This window comes from Camarhynchus parvulus, chromosome 3, assembly GCF_901933205.1.
Source record: "Camarhynchus parvulus chromosome 3, STF_HiC, whole genome shotgun sequence".
NCBI classification, from domain to species: Eukaryota; Metazoa; Chordata; class Aves; order Passeriformes; family Thraupidae; genus Camarhynchus; species Camarhynchus parvulus.
Genome location: NC_044573.1, coordinates 48,236,980 through 48,257,382, shown reverse-complemented (window position 1 = coordinate 48,257,382; position 20,403 = coordinate 48,236,980). Strand labels below are relative to the sequence as shown.

Genomic DNA, 20,403 nt, shown 5'->3' with positions numbered 1-20,403 from the left:
TGCGCAGCAGTTGAAGTTTTCATTTGTCTCACTTTTCTGAAAAGTAAAGCTTCCATGATGCCTCATGCACTTAAAAGAATGTGGAATGGATATCTGTTTATGCTGTAGATGGAGAGCTAAGACATGAGGAAGATGGAAAACTGGGCTGCTGCATGTGCTGCTCCTTATTCAGCCTGAATATTCAGCCTCTGTGTCGCTCCAACATGAACAGAGTGGGTTTGTGTTGATAGATTTCCTTGAGACCCAGATGATGGCTATTTAATGGACAATGGATAACTTTGTAGTGGTGCTCAGCAAAGCGCTTGTGGCTCTGTCAGTCTCTTGCTCTTTTGGACAGACCATAACTGCAAGTGTTTGAGTGTGGCAACAGCATGTCTTTGGCTGATAAAATGAAAGCCCAAGCATGTTATACACCTAAAGCTGCTAATTAAGGTAAATGGACATGAAACAGTCTACATCTGATAGTAGTATCAGACTGATGCTTTTATATAAATAAGATATTTTGGTGTTGTTTAGCTAGTTATGACAATCAACCCATATGAGGGACTTCTGAAGGCAGGAGTTGTGGCAACTTTAGCGTATACATGGATGGTGAACCCTGTGCCTGCTGTCCAGTGCCTGTTGCAGGTGATAGTGTTAATTTTGTAATCCAATTCCAGTAGTCAGGTAGTTTACCTTTCTGTGTAGATGCTGTAAGGATGATCCATAACTAAATACTTCTAGATTATGTTCTTATCTGGTGACAAGTATTGTCTGTGCTCTCTATATCAACATCAAGAAATTTGTAGCTCCATGTAGCAAAACAGCAATTTAACCTTACAAAGCACATTCACAGGCCTTCTCTCTTTTCTCTCCTCCCGTTTGTTTTGTCATTCTAAAACAGCAAATCGTGTCTACGTTTTTGTTTTGGTGAAAGGCTTAAACAGATTGTTACTTCTTTGAATCTGATACACAAAATAACCTTGTATCTGTCTGGGGCACCTAATGTTACAATTTCTGACTGCGTGTGAAAGCAGACCTAATTAACATGTCTACAGTTTTGTTACTTTTCTGAAGAGGAAGGAATATTTTAATGCAATCAGTAAAATATCAAAACTTCATTGCTATAATTTGTAAGTTTGGTATAATCCCTTTTCCAATTAAAAAAACCCGAACAACCACACACAGTAGATACTGTTGTACCTGCTAGTGCTGATAGAAAAAATTGTGGAGTTTTTAGTTGTTGTAATACATTGTCTATCTTTAATTGTATAAACTACCTCAGCTACTTCTATTTCCCTTTCTGTGAATTAGAAATTATATTATCAAAGGGTCTAGAATGAAAATTGAATTTTTGTAAATACTATTGAAGACGAAATGTATGATGTAATTTTCAGTGTTTCATTCCAAAGTGTGTCCTAACCACTTTTTTATCAATCTTTCTACTCATAACCTTTTGGCAGGGTTGATTTATTTGATAATTTTTTGGGTTTGTGGGGTTTTTTGTTGTTGTTAGGATTTTTCTGTTGGCTTTTTAGAAGTTTGTCATATTCATACATTTTTTTCATATTTTTCCAGAATCACCAGGGCCAGCTGGAAATTTTTGATGAAAATGTTGCCCACATAAGTACTTGGTTGTATCAGGCTGAAGCCTTACTGGATGAAATTGAGAAGAAGTCAGCTAGCCAAAAGGAGGAAACTGTGAAGGTAGAAAATGCTGTGTCATCTGTCAACTCATGGATTCTGAATGATGTCAGATTTGCTTCCTGTTTTTTTTCAGATGTTTCTGTCCTTGCCTAGGAGATGACCATTTTCATTTTCTTTCCCTTCCTAGCGTTTAACATCTGAATTAGATGACGTCAGTCTCCGAGTGGATAATGTCCGTGACCAGGCCGTCATCTTAATGAACGGTCGGGGCGTGTCCTGCCGGGAACTTGTTGAGCCCAAACTGGCAGAACTCAACCGTAACTTTGAGAAGGTCTCTCAGCACATCAAAAGTGCCAAGGTGAGGATGAATGAGCCCCAGAACTTGCTTGGGGAATCTGTGCCAAGAAGATGGTTACTGGCTGTAGTGGATAGGTCATTGTTTATTAGAGCAGCACTTTGCTGCTTTTGAGTGCTCCTTTAAGTGTAGGTATTTATATGTGAAAAATAGACTGATTTTTAGACCAGCTGCTTTTTTTTTACCTGAGTAGCAGGTGATGACTTGTGTTTCATAGGAAAATTTACAAACAACTGTTCAGAAAATTGTATATATTGCAGTACATATTTTTGAGCTACGAAACAATACCATAAGCTAATGTGACTGGAGATGATTCATTTATTTTGAGGACAGAATACTCAGATTGAAGTTTGAATGTAGAAACTTGGTAATAACTACCAAGTGTGTTCAAGCTATCTCTCAGTTCATATAACTCTTAAATTTTTTTGACTTATATCTAATGGTCCTGCAGACTGATATACCTGCTCATGCAGGATTGTATGGGACAGCTCAGACTAAAGGTTCAGCTTGACCAAGGTTTTATTTTGCTTTGCAGATGCTTGTTGGACAAGAACGACTTCCTGTCATGTCAGAGCCCCGGGAAGTTAGAGTGGCTTTTCTAGACCTGGACAAATTTGAAAGTGACATACAGAATATGTTAAAAGTTGTGGAAAAGCATCTGGAGTTGAGTGGGGAAGATGAAAAGGTTTGTGAGCAATGGAACAAATAAATAATTAAATAAATAACTTTTTGTTTTGTCCCTATGTTGCATTGCTCCAGACTTTGAGGGGGAATTCTGATGAAATGTCTTTAAGTTAAGGGTAGAAAAGGAAGGGAACTATTAGGTTGTTGAATACCCTGCACAGTTTTCCAATACTTTTCCCATAACTATTGCCTCTTGGATGCTGGGCTGAGTGTAACTAATCATACTTGATTTGGTATTTTCACAACAATTTTATAGAATACAAGTAGTGAACCGTGATTTTTGTTTATCTACCTTCTATCTCCTACTCAAAGTAGCTCTTTGTAAGAAATCCCTCCTCCATCTTAATGATGTTTGAATGAAGTTCAAATTTAAAATGGTATGATAAAATGAATCGCAGTGCATAGGCCAGCTCAGAGGATGCTTGAGGTAAGGTGCAAGTAAGAGTCTTGTAATGTAGCTCTATCTTGGGAAGTCCAAATAAAAGCTTTGAACAAAATTTATCTTCTAGATTCTTATCTAGACTCTGCTATTCACCTATATAAAACTGCCATAGTTTTGTTAGCATCTCGTCCACCATGGCTTCGTTGCCTACAAAATCAGGTAAATTCCTGTCAGTCCACTCTATCTGCCTTCCTTTTAAGCAGCTCCAATACTATAAACTGAGCTGGAAAGCTGGATATAAGTCTATGGAAAATGCCATGTACATTACAGAACCCAAATTTTAAACTATTTCTATAGAAGGGCCTATGGCTATAGAACATAGCCTTCCTTTTATACTGTTTTTATATTTATTGATTTTTAAATTTTGTGCTGTTCTGCTCTGAGCTTGCTTATTATTGTCGAGGAATACCTAGAATAGAAATGGAGCTAAAGTCATAATACCCGATTGATGTGAATGCATTCTGCTGGCTCATTAAATTTCTTTCAGTACATCTCTTTATAAAGTTTATGGAAAGTTGGATTTAATGATTTGGTAGTTGTTGAGGAGAATATCTGCTTGAATTTGTTTGGCTCCCATTTGGATTATAAGAGAAAAGTTTGGTACAATTGAGCAGCTAACGTTTCTAAAATTAATTTCTGTAGATAAAAGAGATTTGTGTAATTTTAGCTGGATCAAGAGCGAGCTCAGATTGAAGAAGTTTTACAGAGAGGAGGGCAGTTGCTCCAGCAGCCTATGGAGGACCATAGGAGAGAGAAGATCCGCCTACAGTTGTTGCTTCTGCAGAAAAAGTACAACAGTTTGCAGGTACACTTATGGTAGTTACTACAGCTCATTTATCAATTTTCCCTTTGGTATCCCACTTGCAACCTGTAATCCATATTTTATAACTTATGACTCTTTCAGCATATGTGATTCTCTGGGAAAGAGTTAAATGTATGTGCATACAATCTGACTCTCTGAATCTTTGCAATTCCAAAATATGAATTTTCCCATTTCTAGGTTTTGGGGGAATGGTTTTGATTTTTAAAGTCCCTTTCACAGCTTCACAGAAGGCCACCCTATGTATTGACCCAGATAGGTGGGTGCATTGAGTTGGCCATTTGCTTCACTTGTCTTTGCTGACCCTTGAACAGAGGTTTATCTCCACCACCAGGCTGTGTGAAGAGTGACTATGGATACACATGTACACAAACATACCAACCTCTCAGCAGAAGCCATTTGTGTGACCAAGCCTGCTCCCAAATTCCACTTCCTTCCTATAGAGGGTACTAGCAGTGACTGCAGCATGTTGTGGTGCTTGCATACACATGCTGTGTTAAAAATGGCTTTGTCTAGAACAAAGATGTTCCTTTTAGCTCCCCTGTTTGAATCATGCTAGAGTTGACAAGCTGAGGTGTAGTTCAAAGGTGCAGGGCAGGACCATCAGGCAGCTTTGATTACATGTCTATGCAGATAACGAAAATACAGCTGTTACAAAAATAAATTAGTAGTATTGCATATTTTGGAATTTGCTCCTTCAAATGAATCCCTCAAGTATTTTTGTTTTTCAAATAAATAAGACCTATTCTGTTCGCTACTTCCCTCTTTTTACACCATATTTTCCAATACACTGGATTGTAGGAGTGCAGGTCATTTCAAAGGAGGCAGGCGGTGGAACTCTCTCCAGTGTTTTCCCAGTATAAGGAGGAACATGATAGTCTAATGAAGTGGCTGAATGAGGCTGAGCACCATCTGTCAGGGCTGCAAGGTGTGGAGGATGAACAAAAACTACAGGTAAATGAGGCTTCTGTTTCTTAGAACAAACAGTTAATGGTGTGTATGAACTTTGGAGATTCATACACTAGAGTTTAATCTAGTCTAGTGATCTTCTTTGGACACCTCTGTGGAAAGAAGTGTTTCACAACGACAGCATTCATTTTTATTAGGAAATTATCAGCATATGGTAGTTTGGGATTTCTACATAGTCATCATAGGTCCAAAAGATCTCATCCTTCAGACCCAAATGTTAGACTGCGATCTGGGCTGTGGGCCTGATTCAGGAAAGTTTGTCTTGCCAGTCTTGATCCATGAGGATTACATGTAACCCTTTTTAAAAACGCTTAACTCAAACAGCCAGATTTAATATCAGTTTGTTGCAGGTATGATAAAAGCCTTGTTTGAGGCTTAAATCCAGTGCCTCTGCATCCTGTGGTCAGAATATTGTAACTACTCTGCTGTCTTTTCCTGCCTCAAGTTCTTAGAGAGGGATAACTGCCCTCATGTAATGGATATTACTCTACACAATGAATATTAATAAAACAGACAAAGGTTGAGGTATTTCTGATAATGCATGTGTGTATCTTGATGAACACTTTTGCAACTGATATAATGTCAGGGTTTGATAAAACTGACTGCCCAGAAAATTGTATGTCTTAATATTTGAGGATACAGATATTTTTTGATTGCTTTTGTTGTGACTTGGTGGATATTTTCTTGGTGGTGTTTTTAAAATATCTTTTATTTCTCCTCTCCATCCTTAAAAACACTTGTTTTTGTGGTAATTACATTAATATTTTAGGCAATAACAGTGAAGAACCTTGTGAAGCAGTAATTTAGGTCTTGAACAAGCTTGAGGGCTAGGTCATCTGTCAAGGACTTTTCAGTTCCTGCATATAAGGGTTTGTAATTAACATCTATAAATCTTTTTGACTGCTTTGTAACTTTTTAACCCAGAACCAATACATGTGGTAACACGCTCTGGCTCCCTGTGAGACTTGCACCACAAAATCATGATGTGGTGCTCTTCATTCACAGCTAGTGCTGTGTGGCTTCAGCTGCAGGTGATAGATGGTCTGCTGCCCTCTGTCACACAGGGCATTCAGTATCAGCTTTTAGATCTGATGCTTTTTAGAAAGACTGTTTCACGTTGTAAGGTTCCCATGAAGAGCTGGGCAGCAAAGAGGGCCCAGGGTCTGTAGAACGGTCTGACATCTGACTGCTCTGTTGGGTCTCTAGCTGTCTCTTCTGGGGACATAAGCCTGGGGACCTGACTGATGCCCTGGAATTTTTTTTTAAGAGAATGGGGATCCATGTGTATTTGAAGTAAAACAACATTATTCAGCTTTTCTGTTTGACCATTGGATGCATTGAATGAGTCAATTACTGGACAGAAATGGAAAAATGGTGCACCTGCATGGCTCTTTGCTAATGGAGGCAGTCCAGTCATGCTTCAGATGGGTCCTCCTTGTCACTGTTGGTCTCACTGCAGCTTGACTGATCTTCTCTAAGGAAGATACTTTGATTCCTGTAAAGCCCATTTCTTAAAGAGATATACTGCAGCTAATCCCTGGTACTGCTAGATCCATTCCTGGATAAGTGAATCTGGTTGCTGAAATGCAGCATGTCGTGTCAGTATGGATTACCATAGCAATTAAAATAGACTGTTGGTGAAGAAACATTATCCTTGCTCAGGTCAGCTAGACTGTCACAAAAGGACCACAGAAGTTTTCATTACTGGTGTGAAACGTGGAAATTCAAACTGCTGCTTTTGCTTCATGTGCCTGTGGATTTCTGATATTTGAGTGCTAAGGCAGCTTGTCTCAAGTGGCCTTATTTTACTTTTATGGCTTGTTCTTTCACTGGCTCTACTAATCAATCTTGAACACTGAAAATGGTGTGAGACCATAACGTTGTTAAGGGAGAAATAGTCTTCCCAAATATCATCATTTTAGATCATCAGTCTTGCTCCAGAATTTTCTTGGAGCCACCAGGCTTGAAAATTGCAGTGCTTGTTGCTCATCTCAGCCTAGGACTGGGAAGCACTAAATGAATTCTTGACCTGCTGGAGTGCAGGTGGCTTAAGCACTCACCTTGATGTAAGGAAGCTGTAGTGAGAGAAAAACAAACTGCTGTTGGATGTGAGCTAAACAGGGAGGGAAAGGAAGATTTCAGCTGCCGAGCTGGGGAGTAGACTTCAATTGGGCTTTTATGAAATACATTATTTATGCTTTTGTAGGCAAGCGTGGAGGAGAGGACTTATTTATGGTGCTTGAAGGTCATATCTATGTATTGATTTGCTGGAAGTAGCTGGATCATAAATATTCCTCATAATTTATGCTCCTAGGGATTATGGAGTTAAAATATCTTTGAAATATTGGTAACCCTTCTGCATTGTAGGTATGTTTGAGTAAGCCTTGTTTTGCCACAGATCCATTAGCAAGAAAAGGCTGCACTGGAAGTTTGTATCTCCTAGAGGTCCTTCTTTTCTAACAGTGCTTTAGTATTTATTTAAATTGGACTGTTCTGCCTTTGTTCAAATGAGGGAAAGGAAGGAATTAAACCTTAACTTGCAGAGGTAATTTGTTGCCTAAATTCTTAAGAGATTTTTCCAGGTTTTGGGAAGTTGTTTTGAAATGAAAATGGTAATTTTGCAGATGGTGAATATTGGTCATTTTGCAACTGCAGTGAATATGCAGTTGAAGGCACAGTGCATTTTTTCCTATAAACCGAAGCATTGTCTTGAAGGCTCTTGAAGTATTTCTGCAGTAAAGGAAATGTATTTGTTTTTCTAGTATGCTTTTTTATAGGAAAGGTTCTGGATTACTTAATATGAACAGTTGTTTGCTGACTGCATTAATTAAATGGGCATGAGCTTTAGGAAACCTTTTTTTAGAAAACTGGCTCTGAAATATCTTGAGATTTAAAAACTGGCTTATATAGTTAAACATCCAAGGAGGTAAATGATTTGATTTTATGTCCATGTCTAGGGCAGTAGTGTCCAAAATCCACTTGGAAGCAAGTCAGAAAATCTTATTGAGTAGAATCATTAGTAGATTTAGTTTCAAAGTATATTTAAGTGTAAAAGGGGAGACAGGAAAAAAATAAAATCTGAAACTGAATTCTGAAATGCAGGTTAAACTATATGCTGAGTATAGGAGGAAATAAATATTAATTTGACCTCCAGATAAAAAGAATTTTTAGCCATTCTTATTGAGTGGCCTTATTTATAGAATGTTCAGTAATAACCAACTATTCTCTTTATTCCTCTAATCCTTTGTTTTTGCTAGTATTTGAAGAGAAAGCAAATTTATTAAGCATGGTCTATCAACACTGAAATTAAAGTAGAAAAGGACTATTAAGTCATCCAGTCAGATTTCATCTTAAATAACCTTAGATTGACTTTTTATTTCTGTATGCTGAAGAAAAATTATGGGAGGACTGAAGCACTGCTCCTGTAAAGACAGACAGAGGTCTTTTAACCTGGAAAAGAGAGAGCTCTGGGGAGATTCTTAGAGCAGCTTCCCAGTACCTACAGGAAAGCTGGAGGGGACTTTTTACAAAGGCATGGAGGAGTAAAACAAGGGGCAATGGATTTTATCTGTAAGAGGGTAGGTTTAGATTGGACATTAGGAAGGAATTCTTCACTGTGAGGGTGGTGAGGCACTGGAACACGTTGCCCAGAGAAGCTGTGGATTCTGTATCCCTGGAAGTGTTCTAGTATGGGTTTGATGAGGCTTTGTGCAACCTGATACAGTGGAAGTTGCCCCTGCCCATGGCAGGGAGGTTGGAATGAGATGATCTTTAAGGTCCCTTTCCATACTAAACCGTTCTGATTCTGTGCAAAGGTTGCTTACCTGAGGGGGTTTTTTTCCCTTAATTAAAAAAAAAATCAACAAACAAACCAGAGCCAAGCAACCAAAACCAACTTCTGTAATATTTAGGTATTTATCAGGTAACTGTGAGAGAGTTACATAAAACTCCACTTCTATTTTTTAGCATATTATGGTGCGTTTTAGAAGCTTCCAGTCTGCAGTGCAAGGTAAAGAACAGCTGAACAATTAAAAACTCTGCTGTACTGAAGCTCTAATTTGTTTATAGCACTTATGTTCACCTATAAGAATGAGGGTTGTGAGAGGAGGAGGCATCATCTCAGTGATGGGAGGCAGCTGGAGGAGATTAGCAAGGAGCTATACTCTGAAGGAGCAGCATCAGGAGGAATTTACTGCTTAGCCAAGAAGAGTAATCTGGCCCAGGATGGTGTTACTGGGAAAGCAGAAAGTTTCAGGACATGTCAATGCACAAGTACAGAACAAGTTTGCTGCATGCCAACACGTGCGATTTTAAATATTTTGTAAGTTTTTTTCTAATGAGAGACAAAGCAGTGTGTGGGGAGTGGAAACATAGTAAAGCCCAGTGACCTATTCATGTGGGTGAAGTCTTGATTCTGAAGTCTTGCTGCCTGTGTGAGAATGGGATTTTTGGAATGACTGGGAGTTAGAGAAAACACCTTGTGAAGATGTTTAAGATGGCCGTGCTGTAGAAGGCATCCTGGTGTTTTTTCTTACCTTGACATGTTTCATGTTGTTAGGGAAAACATACTTTGAGTTGCACAGACTGATTTCTTAGGAACTGGGGCCCTCTCCTTCCACAGGAAATTGTACCGCTGTGTAAGCCTTTGGCTTTTGCTCTGAATTTCATTGATGGAAGCTGATAAAATATATGCAGAGCCAAAAGAAAATGCATTTGGGGAGCATCAGGGACCAAGAAGCTGCATTTGTAGCTAAAGCATATGGAGTAAGCCTTGTTTTTAACTGTGCTGCTTGCTTGCTGTACTCAATCAAAAGAGGTACTGAGTAGTTTGTGAAGCTTTTCTGTACTTCTTGTTTTTAGTAGACTTTAGTAGGCTATACCCTTGCATCCTGTTTCTTTGGTATGCAATCAATGACTGAGAGCAAATAATATTTAGTGGTAAAGGTTTTGTGGAAGCAAAGCTGTGTCCCCAGTTTCGGAACAGGATGACTTGTCTATTTTACAAAACAAAAAAACCCCAAACCAACAAACCAAAGAAAATCCTTAGGAACATTTAGTGCATGTGAAGTCCTGAATTGTGAATATGTGAACATATCTTTTCTACTGCAGTCCTTGCTTCATTTGCACTACATATGCTGGTTATGTTAGATTCCCGTTAATTTGAGAGCCATATTTGAAATTGTCAGAAGCATGTGAAGGAGGAAGATACAGACAGGTGTTTGCAAGCCACTTGGTTAGTGGGGCTTTAATATTTTATTGGTTGTCAGCTCTGCTAGAGATTTTCATGTGTGCACCTAGCCCAGACAAATTGCAAAGTAAAATTCACTGGCTGAGATTGCTATGAGCATACATTTTTTTTTCGCTCTTTAGAGTGTTCTTAGCTGTTAGTAAATCCCACAGTCCTGTGCGTCTGTCTTGCTTGATTCACTCACCAAGTGCAACATGGTGATTTAAAGTCACGTGAGTTCTTCAATATTTGGAAGTGGGCTTTCTTTTATTTGATAATTTGAAAGAACTAGGCTGTTTTCAGAGATGGTAACAGAATTCTGTTTGACAAGAAACATTTTCTGCTAAAAATGTTTTCTTTCAGTCTGCTTTACCTGCCTCTGCTAATTTTTTGCCAGGCATGGTAGAGGGATAGTTTCCTGTAGCAATCTTCCCAATGTTTCAGATCCAGCCCTCTATTATTATTATGAGCCAAGAAAAAGCTGCATTAAATTACTGTTCTTACTCTCTTATCTGCTAACATGGTACTTGGCTAGATAGCCTAGTCTTGCAGCCAGAGCAGAAAACAATTGGCAAGCTCTGGAGGAGTTACTGCCTTTTATTGCTGCAAAATATTGGAGTACTGGTGGAACACTAATTTATTTTTTTAAAAATGGTTAGAAAATGTGGGTGGGGATGCTTATTGAAAAGAGTATGGATGGGAAATAAGTGTTTCAGTAAATTGGTATCTTGGCAAAGAGGGAAGCAGAGTGGGTTTTAACACTAGATACAGGTTCAGTCAAGAAGTGTTATTTCTGGAAATTGTAAGGATCAAGTTAAGAGAAACGGTGGTACCCTTCCCATTGCTTGGAGTTTTAATCAACAATAATACAGAGTCATTTTAAAGCATGATATCAACTTTTTCCTAACTTTTAAAATAAACAAACTGTCTAGTGCAGGACTTGCAGCTTTCTGAATTAATGTAATCTTGCTAGAAAGGCCTTAGTTTTCTTTTCTAATGCAGAAAAGTAATTATTTTGAGTATAGTTTATTGATTTAGGATTTTTCATAGATTTGATTGTTGCTTGAATTATAAAATTAATTTTCATGTTTTCAGGCAATCCCTGTCCAGCAGAGGTTAAAAGGCCAATTTGCTACAGGAGTTAGGACCTTGCCTTTCTCAGCTGAGTACTTGGTTGAAATCAACAAAGTTTTGCTGGCCATGGCTGATGTTGAACTGCTGCTGAATGCACCAGAGCTGAATACTGGCATCTATGAGGATTTTTCATCTCAGGAAGATGCACTGAAGGTACTGCATGCCTAAGCATTATATTCAGAGTGGAGAAGGGAAACAGCAGAAGAAAGGCCACTGCCTTAACAACTCTATTACTGCATTTATGCTTTTGCTTGGTATATACAGGATCAATATGCACTGAAAGCTAAAAAATTACAGTTCTCTTGGCTAATTTTTTTTTATGCATAATCTGGATACAAAGTGGAGCAGCATGAAAACTGGGTGGGAGGTTGAGGGAGCAAGATTTAATTTGTTGTAGACTCTTGTGTTTTCCATCATAGTCTACATAACTCTTAAAGAAATGCAAAAGCAAATCTCCTTATCTTCCTGCTTGATAGCCATAATACAACTGCTATTCTCAGGTCATGTGAAAAAAATTGCTCAAATAGGAACAGGAGAGAAGGGGTGGTTCTTGACTTTTTGTGAAGCTGTGTATGAGGCCTGTTGTATGAGCTGTGTTTGATGGTACCTGTTGTGATGAGCAAAACAGCAATATTCTTTCAGTTTTAACCTCCCTCTTCTTACTGTCAGTCAGTGAATTTACCTGTGTGATTTATAGTGAGGAAATAGTTGAGGACCTTGCCTTTTTCAAAAGGAGATGAAGAAATTATGCTTGAAAATACTGAATTCTGCTGTCAAATATGAGCTGAGTATGGAGAAGTATGAGCCCTGGTTAATTCTTACCATAAAAAAGAGTGTGAAATAGATTCCCTCAGAAAACATCTATTGGAGTTGGGAATTACACATGGCATGGTGCAGTGTAGGTGTACCTCTCTGGATTGGGAATCATAGCAGGGTCCATGTGTTATATCTGAGGTGTAGTTGGGCTCTGCCTCTCACCAAGAGCTAGATTAGCTGCTTCTGCAGCTGCTTTGTAGGTCCTTTAAAAGATTTGCAGAATTTCAGTCGGCTTTTCTGACATGCTTTCCTTTCTGCTGTGCACATGCTTCCATTTATCATGTTTTGGGTTTTTTATATATTTTATAAAAGCAAATATGGGAATAGTGCTGGCCTTTGACAAAGGGGGCAGCCTTTGGTTTGTTGATGAAATTCTCTTAACCCTTCTAACTCTGCTTCTATGCTGCCTTGAGTGCAATTAGGAGTGGTTATGTTAAGACAGGTTTAAAATACTTCATTTTGGTGCAGGTGTCTCATCTGATTTTGGAGTTTTGGTATACTCTAAGAATGTTTTCAGAAAAAGCAAATAGCAGAGCATAGAATTTTTAGAAGCATTAGTCTTTTAAATTCAAAACAATAAGTAAATTTCACTGTCTGCATGGACTGTTTGTCTTCTGAATACCAAGGCAGTCTTACAACAATATCTAGTTTAAAGGAATTTTCACATCATAGTTCAGTGGTATTTGAAACTGATTACTTTAACTTTGTCATTTAAATGTAAAACCTTTATGCAGCCTTATGCTTTTGCAGTTCTGTGAATATGGGAGGTTAGATGAAGCATGATGAAGTTGCATTTTGTGGTCCATTTTTTTACATGAGGAAAGAGTATGTATAGTGACATGGGCAGATTTGTTTAATAGTGAAGATAGTGTTGTTTTGAGAAGTATGGTGTGCCCTTTAACTTAGGAACAAATTAGATATATATGAATTATTCCATCCTTTTCATAAATACCTGAAAAGGATACATGTTTAAAGGATATGATGAACTATTTAGTTCCTTTGCTAAGACTGATTTAAACTGTAAATGTTACTGGTGGTCATGGTCTTACTTTTAGATGCTGATTTTTGGAAAAGAATTTTGAACATATTTCCTGCTGGTGTTGACTTTACTAATGGCTTGTACCATTACTGTGTTTGCAGAACATAAAAGATATTTTGGATAAACTTGGGGACCAAATTGCAGTAATACATGAAAAGCAGCCTGATGTTATATTGGAAGCATCTGGACCTGAGGCAATACAAATAGGAGATGCACTAACACAGCTGAATGCAGAATGGGACAGAATTAATAGAATATACAATGATCGTAAGTGGTAAGTCAAGCATGATTGGTCTCTGTGGCCATGTAAATACTTTATGTACATGTTTATATAAGTGTTTTTCAAATGTACCTTAATGATGAAGATGAGTTTGGGAGTTATCAGCTTTTATTTGTTGGTATTACAAAATAATTTCCAGAATTATTGAATGTTGAAACCGTTAATACGGAAATTGAAGTTTAGCTGCTTTCATGAGGCTCATTGTTTCTAGTTTATGAAATAGAAGGTTTTGTTTATAGAACATAAAATTTTGGTTTTGTAAAGGCATCACAAAGCAAAGTTCTAGAAGAATAATGTTGAATAATGTTGAAGAATGACTCTTCTTTTAATGAAGAATTCAAGCTGATTTTTTTGTTTTTTGAAGGAAGAATGCAGTTTGAAAGAATAGGGTTTTTAAAATACAGCACCTATGATAGTTGTCAATAATATTTCTTGTAAGTACTTGAAGATGAGAGACAACCTGATTAGAAAATTTTGTTGTTAGGAAAACAAGAGAATACTAAAATAAGTGATTAAGAAATATGTATTTCTAACTTCCTTGCCACAAATAGGTGTAATTTCACTTGGGCAAAAAGTTTGATTTCTCCTCACCCCGTACAGAAGAGACATTAAACTTTTTACATTATCTGAATGAGTTTTAAATCTTTAAAAACAAACTCAATACCACTTAATGATTCCTGGGAAAGTGTATTAGAGGACTATTTTAAATTGGAATCTGTAAAAGTGTCAAAGTACGTGTTCGGAAAGTTACCACTAAGCTGAAGGTGCTCACACTGCAAGCAGCAGTGTACACTGAGATTGCTGCTATGCAAAAAAACCCTTAATGACTGAAAATTATTTAATAAAATTTTAAATTAAATGCAAAGGCTTATGCTGTAGTTCATTTGCTTTTGCAAATCTTTTTAATGATGATGTAAGGTAATGGATGGTGCAGAAGTTGTGTAGAGCATAAGGTATGCCTAACTATGTTTACTTGCTTTGTAGCACCAGAAATCTGATATCAAACACATGTGGTAGTGTATTTTGAAGAGATGTTTTTAGGAAGAGTGTATATTACATAAGCAGATGTTTCCAACTCTTTCTCAGAGTACTGATAAATGTGTGGGGATATAAAAATCAGTTTGTGGTATCATCCAAATAGAGACTTCCAGAAATTCCGGGGCCCTGGATGAGCGAAGGATCAAGATTTCTAATAACTCAGCAGGCAATGTTGTTTCACTGTGGGTTCTTAAATCAGAAAGCAATGATGCCAGCTATGTAGAGCTTTGTGCTCTTGCTGGGTACCTGTGGTCACCTGCTGAATTTGAAGACAACTGCTCCGTAATCTGGTGCCCATCCATATTTACATGCCTGTAGCTATTGTATTGTCCTCATAGATACTGTATGCACTAAGCTTTAGTTTTGTCTTTTTTTCCACTTGAAACTTACTTGGAAAGCTTTAACTAATGTTAACATGTTGTAAGTGTGAGTACAGTTGAATTTGCTACTCAAATTTACTTTGATTAAGTAGCCAGGGCTAACCAGAAACATAGTCTTCTTATTGAAAAATTCAAGTGAATCAAAGAGTAAGTTCAATGTTTATGAAGAAGTGGCAAAATGCAACAGATTGCCTCTTCAGTCACTTTGCTATTACAAATTAATCTTGACCTTCATAAAGTTTGTAAAGCTCTGCATATTAATGAGAATAATATTGGGATTCATTTTCATACAAAAAGGGACTACTGGACTACTAATTTAGATAAATGATATGTAGCTTCTTGAATATATAAAAAATGCTGCAATTTTAATAGGAGCATGCTCTTTGATTGCTGAAGACATTATTAATTGCAATATTAAAATGGCGTTAGTATTTTTAAACCCTTTCTGTTACAAAGAAGAATTCTTAGTCAAATTTAATCTTGCTTTTCCCAGTGTTGCACTAAGTATAAGCTGGATGACTATCTCCTTAATCATCTTTGGCTTTTTTCTATGTCTGGAGTGGGTGGAAATTTTGACAAAATTAGAAGAAGGAGCATCTGAAGCCTCCAGCAAAAGATTGATTTAGTTTTCAGAGGCAGTAAAGATTTTGTGATTGAATGCCAGCTTTGTTAAACCTTTGGTAAATGCTCTGATGAAGCCAAGCACAAGTTTAATTCAACTTTACTTATCAAAGCTTCTAAGTAGTCAACTAAATCCAGCTGACTACATTTGCATTTGGACCTGTGTAGAGTAAAAAGTGTGGGTTTTGTATGTATATGTAGACTTAATGTTTGTAACTGTGCTGGTTTGCTAGGTCTGCTCATTTTGCTGTGGGTTTTCTCCCAGTGCTAAGTGTTGATGACTTGGGAATAAGATGTGGTTTGGAAACAGTGGATGTGGTTTGGAAACATTTGCCTCCTCCTGCAGAGGAGGCAAATGATAGCCAAGTTTTGGTGCAATAGTCACAGGAATTTGGTACTTTTAGCTTTCAGATGAGGCAGTCTGTAGGGAAACCAGCAGCACATGCATCTGACTCAAAACTGGAGTGAAACTTTGCTCATTGCTCAAAATACTGATGGAGCTGTAGTCTCGCAACAGAAATGGTGCAAATTAAAACTTTGTGTCTCAGTGTTCTCTGAAGTTTTAAAAGTATGTATTCTGAAAAAGTCATGTGGCCAAAACTGCCTCAAAAACTGTAATTTTTAAGGAAGTCTATAAAACCATCTTTTTATCTATTTTAAGTGCTTAGAATGTATCTTCTTATTAAATATGGAATGAGTTACTGTCATGAGACAATGGACGGAAACATATGAGAGAAATAAAGGGACATCGAGATTTGTGGTCAGTGTATGGGTTGGTCTAGGGTATTAAATCAAGGTATGTGCTGAAACTGAAATGGTGGAACTAGGAGATAAGGTTAGAAAAATTAAAGTGGAGATTTTTAAGATTTCTTTAAGTCTTAAATTTTTAAGACTTCTTTTAAGGCTTGTTAATTGGCTACTAATAATAACAACAAATAAGCCCTTTATATGTCAAGAAATATGGATCTCATGTAAAATAAGATTTAATTTTGATGAAATTAATCTCACTAAGAACTCTGGGATTGTTGACTTTGAATAGTGAAAAAAATAGTTGCAATGGTAGCTCTTCAAAGTTTGGTTTTAGATATCTTTGTAATGCTGCTAATTTCAGATTGTATCTATATATGTGCAATAACCCTGTAGTCTTTGCTGTTGCAATTGTTTGCAATAATGGGCTGCAAATGACATAGTTCCTCAGTCAAAATAGAGGTCCTCTGATTAACAGTAGTCTTGGCCTCTTAGGTCTTTAAAGATGACCATTTTTGTTAGTTTGGAAAAGTTAATAATCAACAAATAGAAGACAAGCCACTCCATTTCCTTTCTGACATGTTTTTCTCATGCTCTTACTTTGTTAGCTTGATAACATAATAGAACTCTTGTTTTATCAAAAAACAAATTTCTGACTGTGGTTATTTTGTCTGTTCCATGCAAGAACATGTTGCCCTTCAAATTAAGCAACACATTAATTTGAGGCTGCAAAGATGATGACAGTGAAGTATCTAGTAAATTATTGTGTGATTAAATGCTATAAGACCTGCTTATGTGTGCTCACTGGTAATACTATATAATCAAATATATAATCTATATAATCAAAATCACCTTCACTTAGTAAATTCTGGGCACCAGCACCCCATTTTCTCCTTATGAAGGAGAAAAAAAAATCTGAGCAATTAATCATATTTCATATTTCACACTGTCTGATAGCTGAATTGTTTCACAATAAAGGAGGAAAGGGTTCTGCAGACCAATTTGATGTAGCTAATCAATCTTTATTTTTTAAGTGGTAAAAAAAGTTTGCTGAGGACTGCCCTTTCTTCCTTCAGCTGGAAGTTAATGACAGTCTTTCCTGTTGGCTTTCACCAGCTGCTACTGTGCCAGGAAGCCTTCAGTACTAGGACTTGGTTAACCAGGCTGTGTGCTAGTCTTTCTGTTCTGCGAGGCAAATTTCTACTCACTGGGGTGGGAATCCTAGCCTTCTAGCTGAAATTTTGGGTAATTTTCCACGCCTCTGTTTTCCCGCAGTTGCTTTGACAGAGCGATTGAGGGGTGGAGGCAGTTCCACTGCGATCTCAATGATCTCTCCCACTGGATCGCGGAGGCTGAAGCGTTACTGGCTGATGCGCGCGGGCCGGATGGCAGCCTGGAGCTGCAGGCAGCTGGGCTGCATCAGCAGGTACGTGGGACTGGGGCAGAAAATGAGCAAGCTGGAAACAGTCTAGATTTTAGTCTAAAATTGTAGTTTTATAGATAGACATATGGATTTGCAGAGAGGCTGTGCAATTACACTTCAAAAAGCAGTAACTCTTAACATTTCTATTTTGGCTGCAGTTTAAAATTTATTCTTGGGGAAGAACTCAACTCCTGCTTATAGTATGGGGTTATATGATCACTCTTTGTATGGATTGGTTTGAGATAATTTGATAATTCAAATGTTGACATGATTTTTCAGTTTATAAGTTCTGTTACAGCTTCAAAAATATGTTAATCAGATAAAAGATCCAGTATAATATTTCACTTACCTTTGACTCATAATTAAATAAAATGGACCCCACTAAAGGTCGTTTATAACTTAGCAAATTGTTTATTTAAATAAGTGTCTTTTGGAGATACTGCCTTGTACAAAAAATCCAGGAAAAGAGAAGATTCCAATTACAGGGGTCTTATGTGTGATTTTTTTTCACATTTTGGTTCTGAAATTTAGTTCCCTGATATTTTTTTATTTTATTTCCTTTAAAATAATAAGAAGAAAGCATAACTTTAAGGATCAGATTTTTTTTTTTGAGAGTATTAGGTATCCAAGTGCCAGATGTGTGTTCTGAAAGAAAACTAAGACACAGATTCTATTTTATCCTTGTTGCTGCTTGAAGTTTTCTTCTAGGGCATTTTACTTCTCTTTTTTGAATCATCTTATTCCTAATCTAGTTACAAATAAATTTTTGCTAACAGTGTAAGACTTTTGTAGTCATTAGGGATGTTTGAAGATTTAATCCTGACATCTTCTGACTTTCTTTAGCTTCATGATTTTCTATGGTGTCTGAGACCATGGCGGCACTGCCATAATTATACTAGCTAAAATACTCTGAAGGTAAAGAAATATTTGGGGTATAGATTATGAAAAGACCTGGTTAGAAGTCAAACCATCTGTTAGAACCACTAGGAAGTGCTGTATATTAAGAGAAAAGGAATCAAAGATGAGTGTTGATTTCAGAACTGGTGGCTTAAGTGAGTTCTTGTGATTCTTTGTAATATTCATAGCCTACTCTGTGTCACTGTCTTCTTATGACACCTAGAAAATTGAATTACATTCAGTAAAAGAACATTAATAACTTTGTCAACAGCATCCATTTCTAAGTTAGATGGTTTTATGTGCCTCTTTAAGTAAAATAATATGCACCCAGGATTCGTCCTGCATATCATGAGCCAGATCAAAGTCACTTCAGGTCAGTAATAAAATTCTGTGTGGCTTTTATGTTTCTGACAGGAACTTGAAGAGGGAGTCACCAGCCATCAGACCAGTATTTCAGCATTGAACAGAACTGGGGAGGGGATCATACAGAAACTGTCTGCTACAGATGGGAGCTTCCTACAGGAGAAACTGGCAGGATTGAATAGACGTTGGAAAGCAATCACAACAGAGGTCATAGATAGACAACAGAGGTAATAAGTTAATCAAAAATTTGGATGTCTGAACAGATGCAATAAGGAGAATTTCATTGAGCAGACACTGGGAGAGAGAGTGCATTCTATTGCATGCTGTTATTAATCTGAATTTTCCTGATGTTGGAGCTCTGCTTTGAACTGTCTTCTAGAACAAATTTCTCATAAATCCACCTGAAGCTGACTGCTTAGTAAGTCTTTGTTTAGAGCAACTCACAAAATGACAACCACAAAACTACTTTTTTACAGTTTTCCTTTGTTTTAAAAATAATGTCCTTATAAAGCCAGATTTTTTAAAGAATTATTTCTCAGCTACTTTCTCTGGCTGAAGATGAACTTGTAAGTACCATACACTAAGTTTTGTTATATCACTGACAGAGATATGCTAATTGAACCAATTTGTATAGTTCTTAGATTTCCACAATATTGTAAAGTAAGAACTTAATGTTTTTAATGTTTTAATTGCGTGTTTTTAACATCTCCTGATATGTTTAGGAACAAACTAGGATCGTGCTTAGTTATTTAGTTTGAGAAATTTCATTAAAATTTTATGTGATTTAGTGAAAGTATTATATATGTCCCTAAAACCTCTAGGGGAAAAATTCAGTGATCGTATAATGATTAGGCCTGAAGGCGTTGTCATTACTATCACTTACATTTAATGTTTTATGTAGTCTTTTAAAAGTCTATTTTATCACTTTGGACCTAAAATTTGTCTGGTTTTAAGGCAGTAGAGTTATTCATAAATATCTTGCATTTTAATGATGGTGTTAGAATCTTTTGATGATAATGTGAATCCTTTAAAATTCTCCAGCACTGAAAAAAAGTTGACCATGACATCAGAAGTAATGTAGGACTAATGTGCTTGACTTCTTGTTTCACTTCTTAAGGCTAAAAGGAGAGAGCCAGCAGCTGATAGAGTACAGAAAGAAGCTTGATGAACTGCGTTGCTGGTTGGAAAATGTTGAAAATGCTCTGGACACAAGATTTACATTCAACCATGAAGAAAACTTGCAAGAATTAGAGGCAAGACTGATTAGTGTGTAAATATGTATACATCTGTATGTCTTGTGTAAAGCATCAGGACATGGCTTTTGAGGAGGGGAGCTTTGACATTGTGAACAGCCAAAGAAATATTATGGTTGTGTGAGACAATTTTGTGAGATTACTTACGCAGGCAAGATGGACCTCGAAGTGAGGTTGGGTTGAGTTGGTAACTGGTATGTAGCCAGAAGGTGGTGTCTGTGTATGAGACAGTGAGAAATAGATATACTGCTGATAAAATTTAGTAAGTAGAATTTCACTGGAGTTGATG

The 20,403-nt window shown here is 37.1% G+C and overlaps 1 protein-coding gene across 5 annotated transcripts in view; it reads left to right on the top strand.

Moving 5' to 3' along the window:
- UTRN (utrophin) overlaps positions 1 to 20,403 on the top strand; it is a 342,692-nt gene that overhangs the window by 122,027 nt on the left and 200,262 nt on the right. For 4 of the 5 annotated variants that reach the window (XM_030944526.1, XM_030944527.1, XM_030944525.1 and 1 more), the window contains 10 exons: positions 1,558 to 1,686; positions 1,814 to 1,984; positions 2,517 to 2,666; positions 3,775 to 3,912; positions 4,729 to 4,881; positions 11,219 to 11,410; positions 13,214 to 13,386; positions 17,454 to 17,604; positions 18,913 to 19,088; positions 19,979 to 20,114. In XM_030944526.1, the coding sequence (XP_030800386.1) occupies positions 1,558 to 1,686; positions 1,814 to 1,984; positions 2,517 to 2,666; positions 3,775 to 3,912; positions 4,729 to 4,881; positions 11,219 to 11,410; positions 13,214 to 13,386; positions 17,454 to 17,604; positions 18,913 to 19,088; positions 19,979 to 20,114 (1,569 nt within the window). The remainder of the gene's footprint in view (positions 1 to 1,557; positions 1,687 to 1,813; positions 1,985 to 2,516; positions 2,667 to 3,774; positions 3,913 to 4,728; positions 4,882 to 11,218; positions 11,411 to 13,213; positions 13,387 to 17,453; positions 17,605 to 18,912; positions 19,089 to 19,978; positions 20,115 to 20,403) is intronic. The other variant, XM_030944528.1, reaches the window with a different exon arrangement.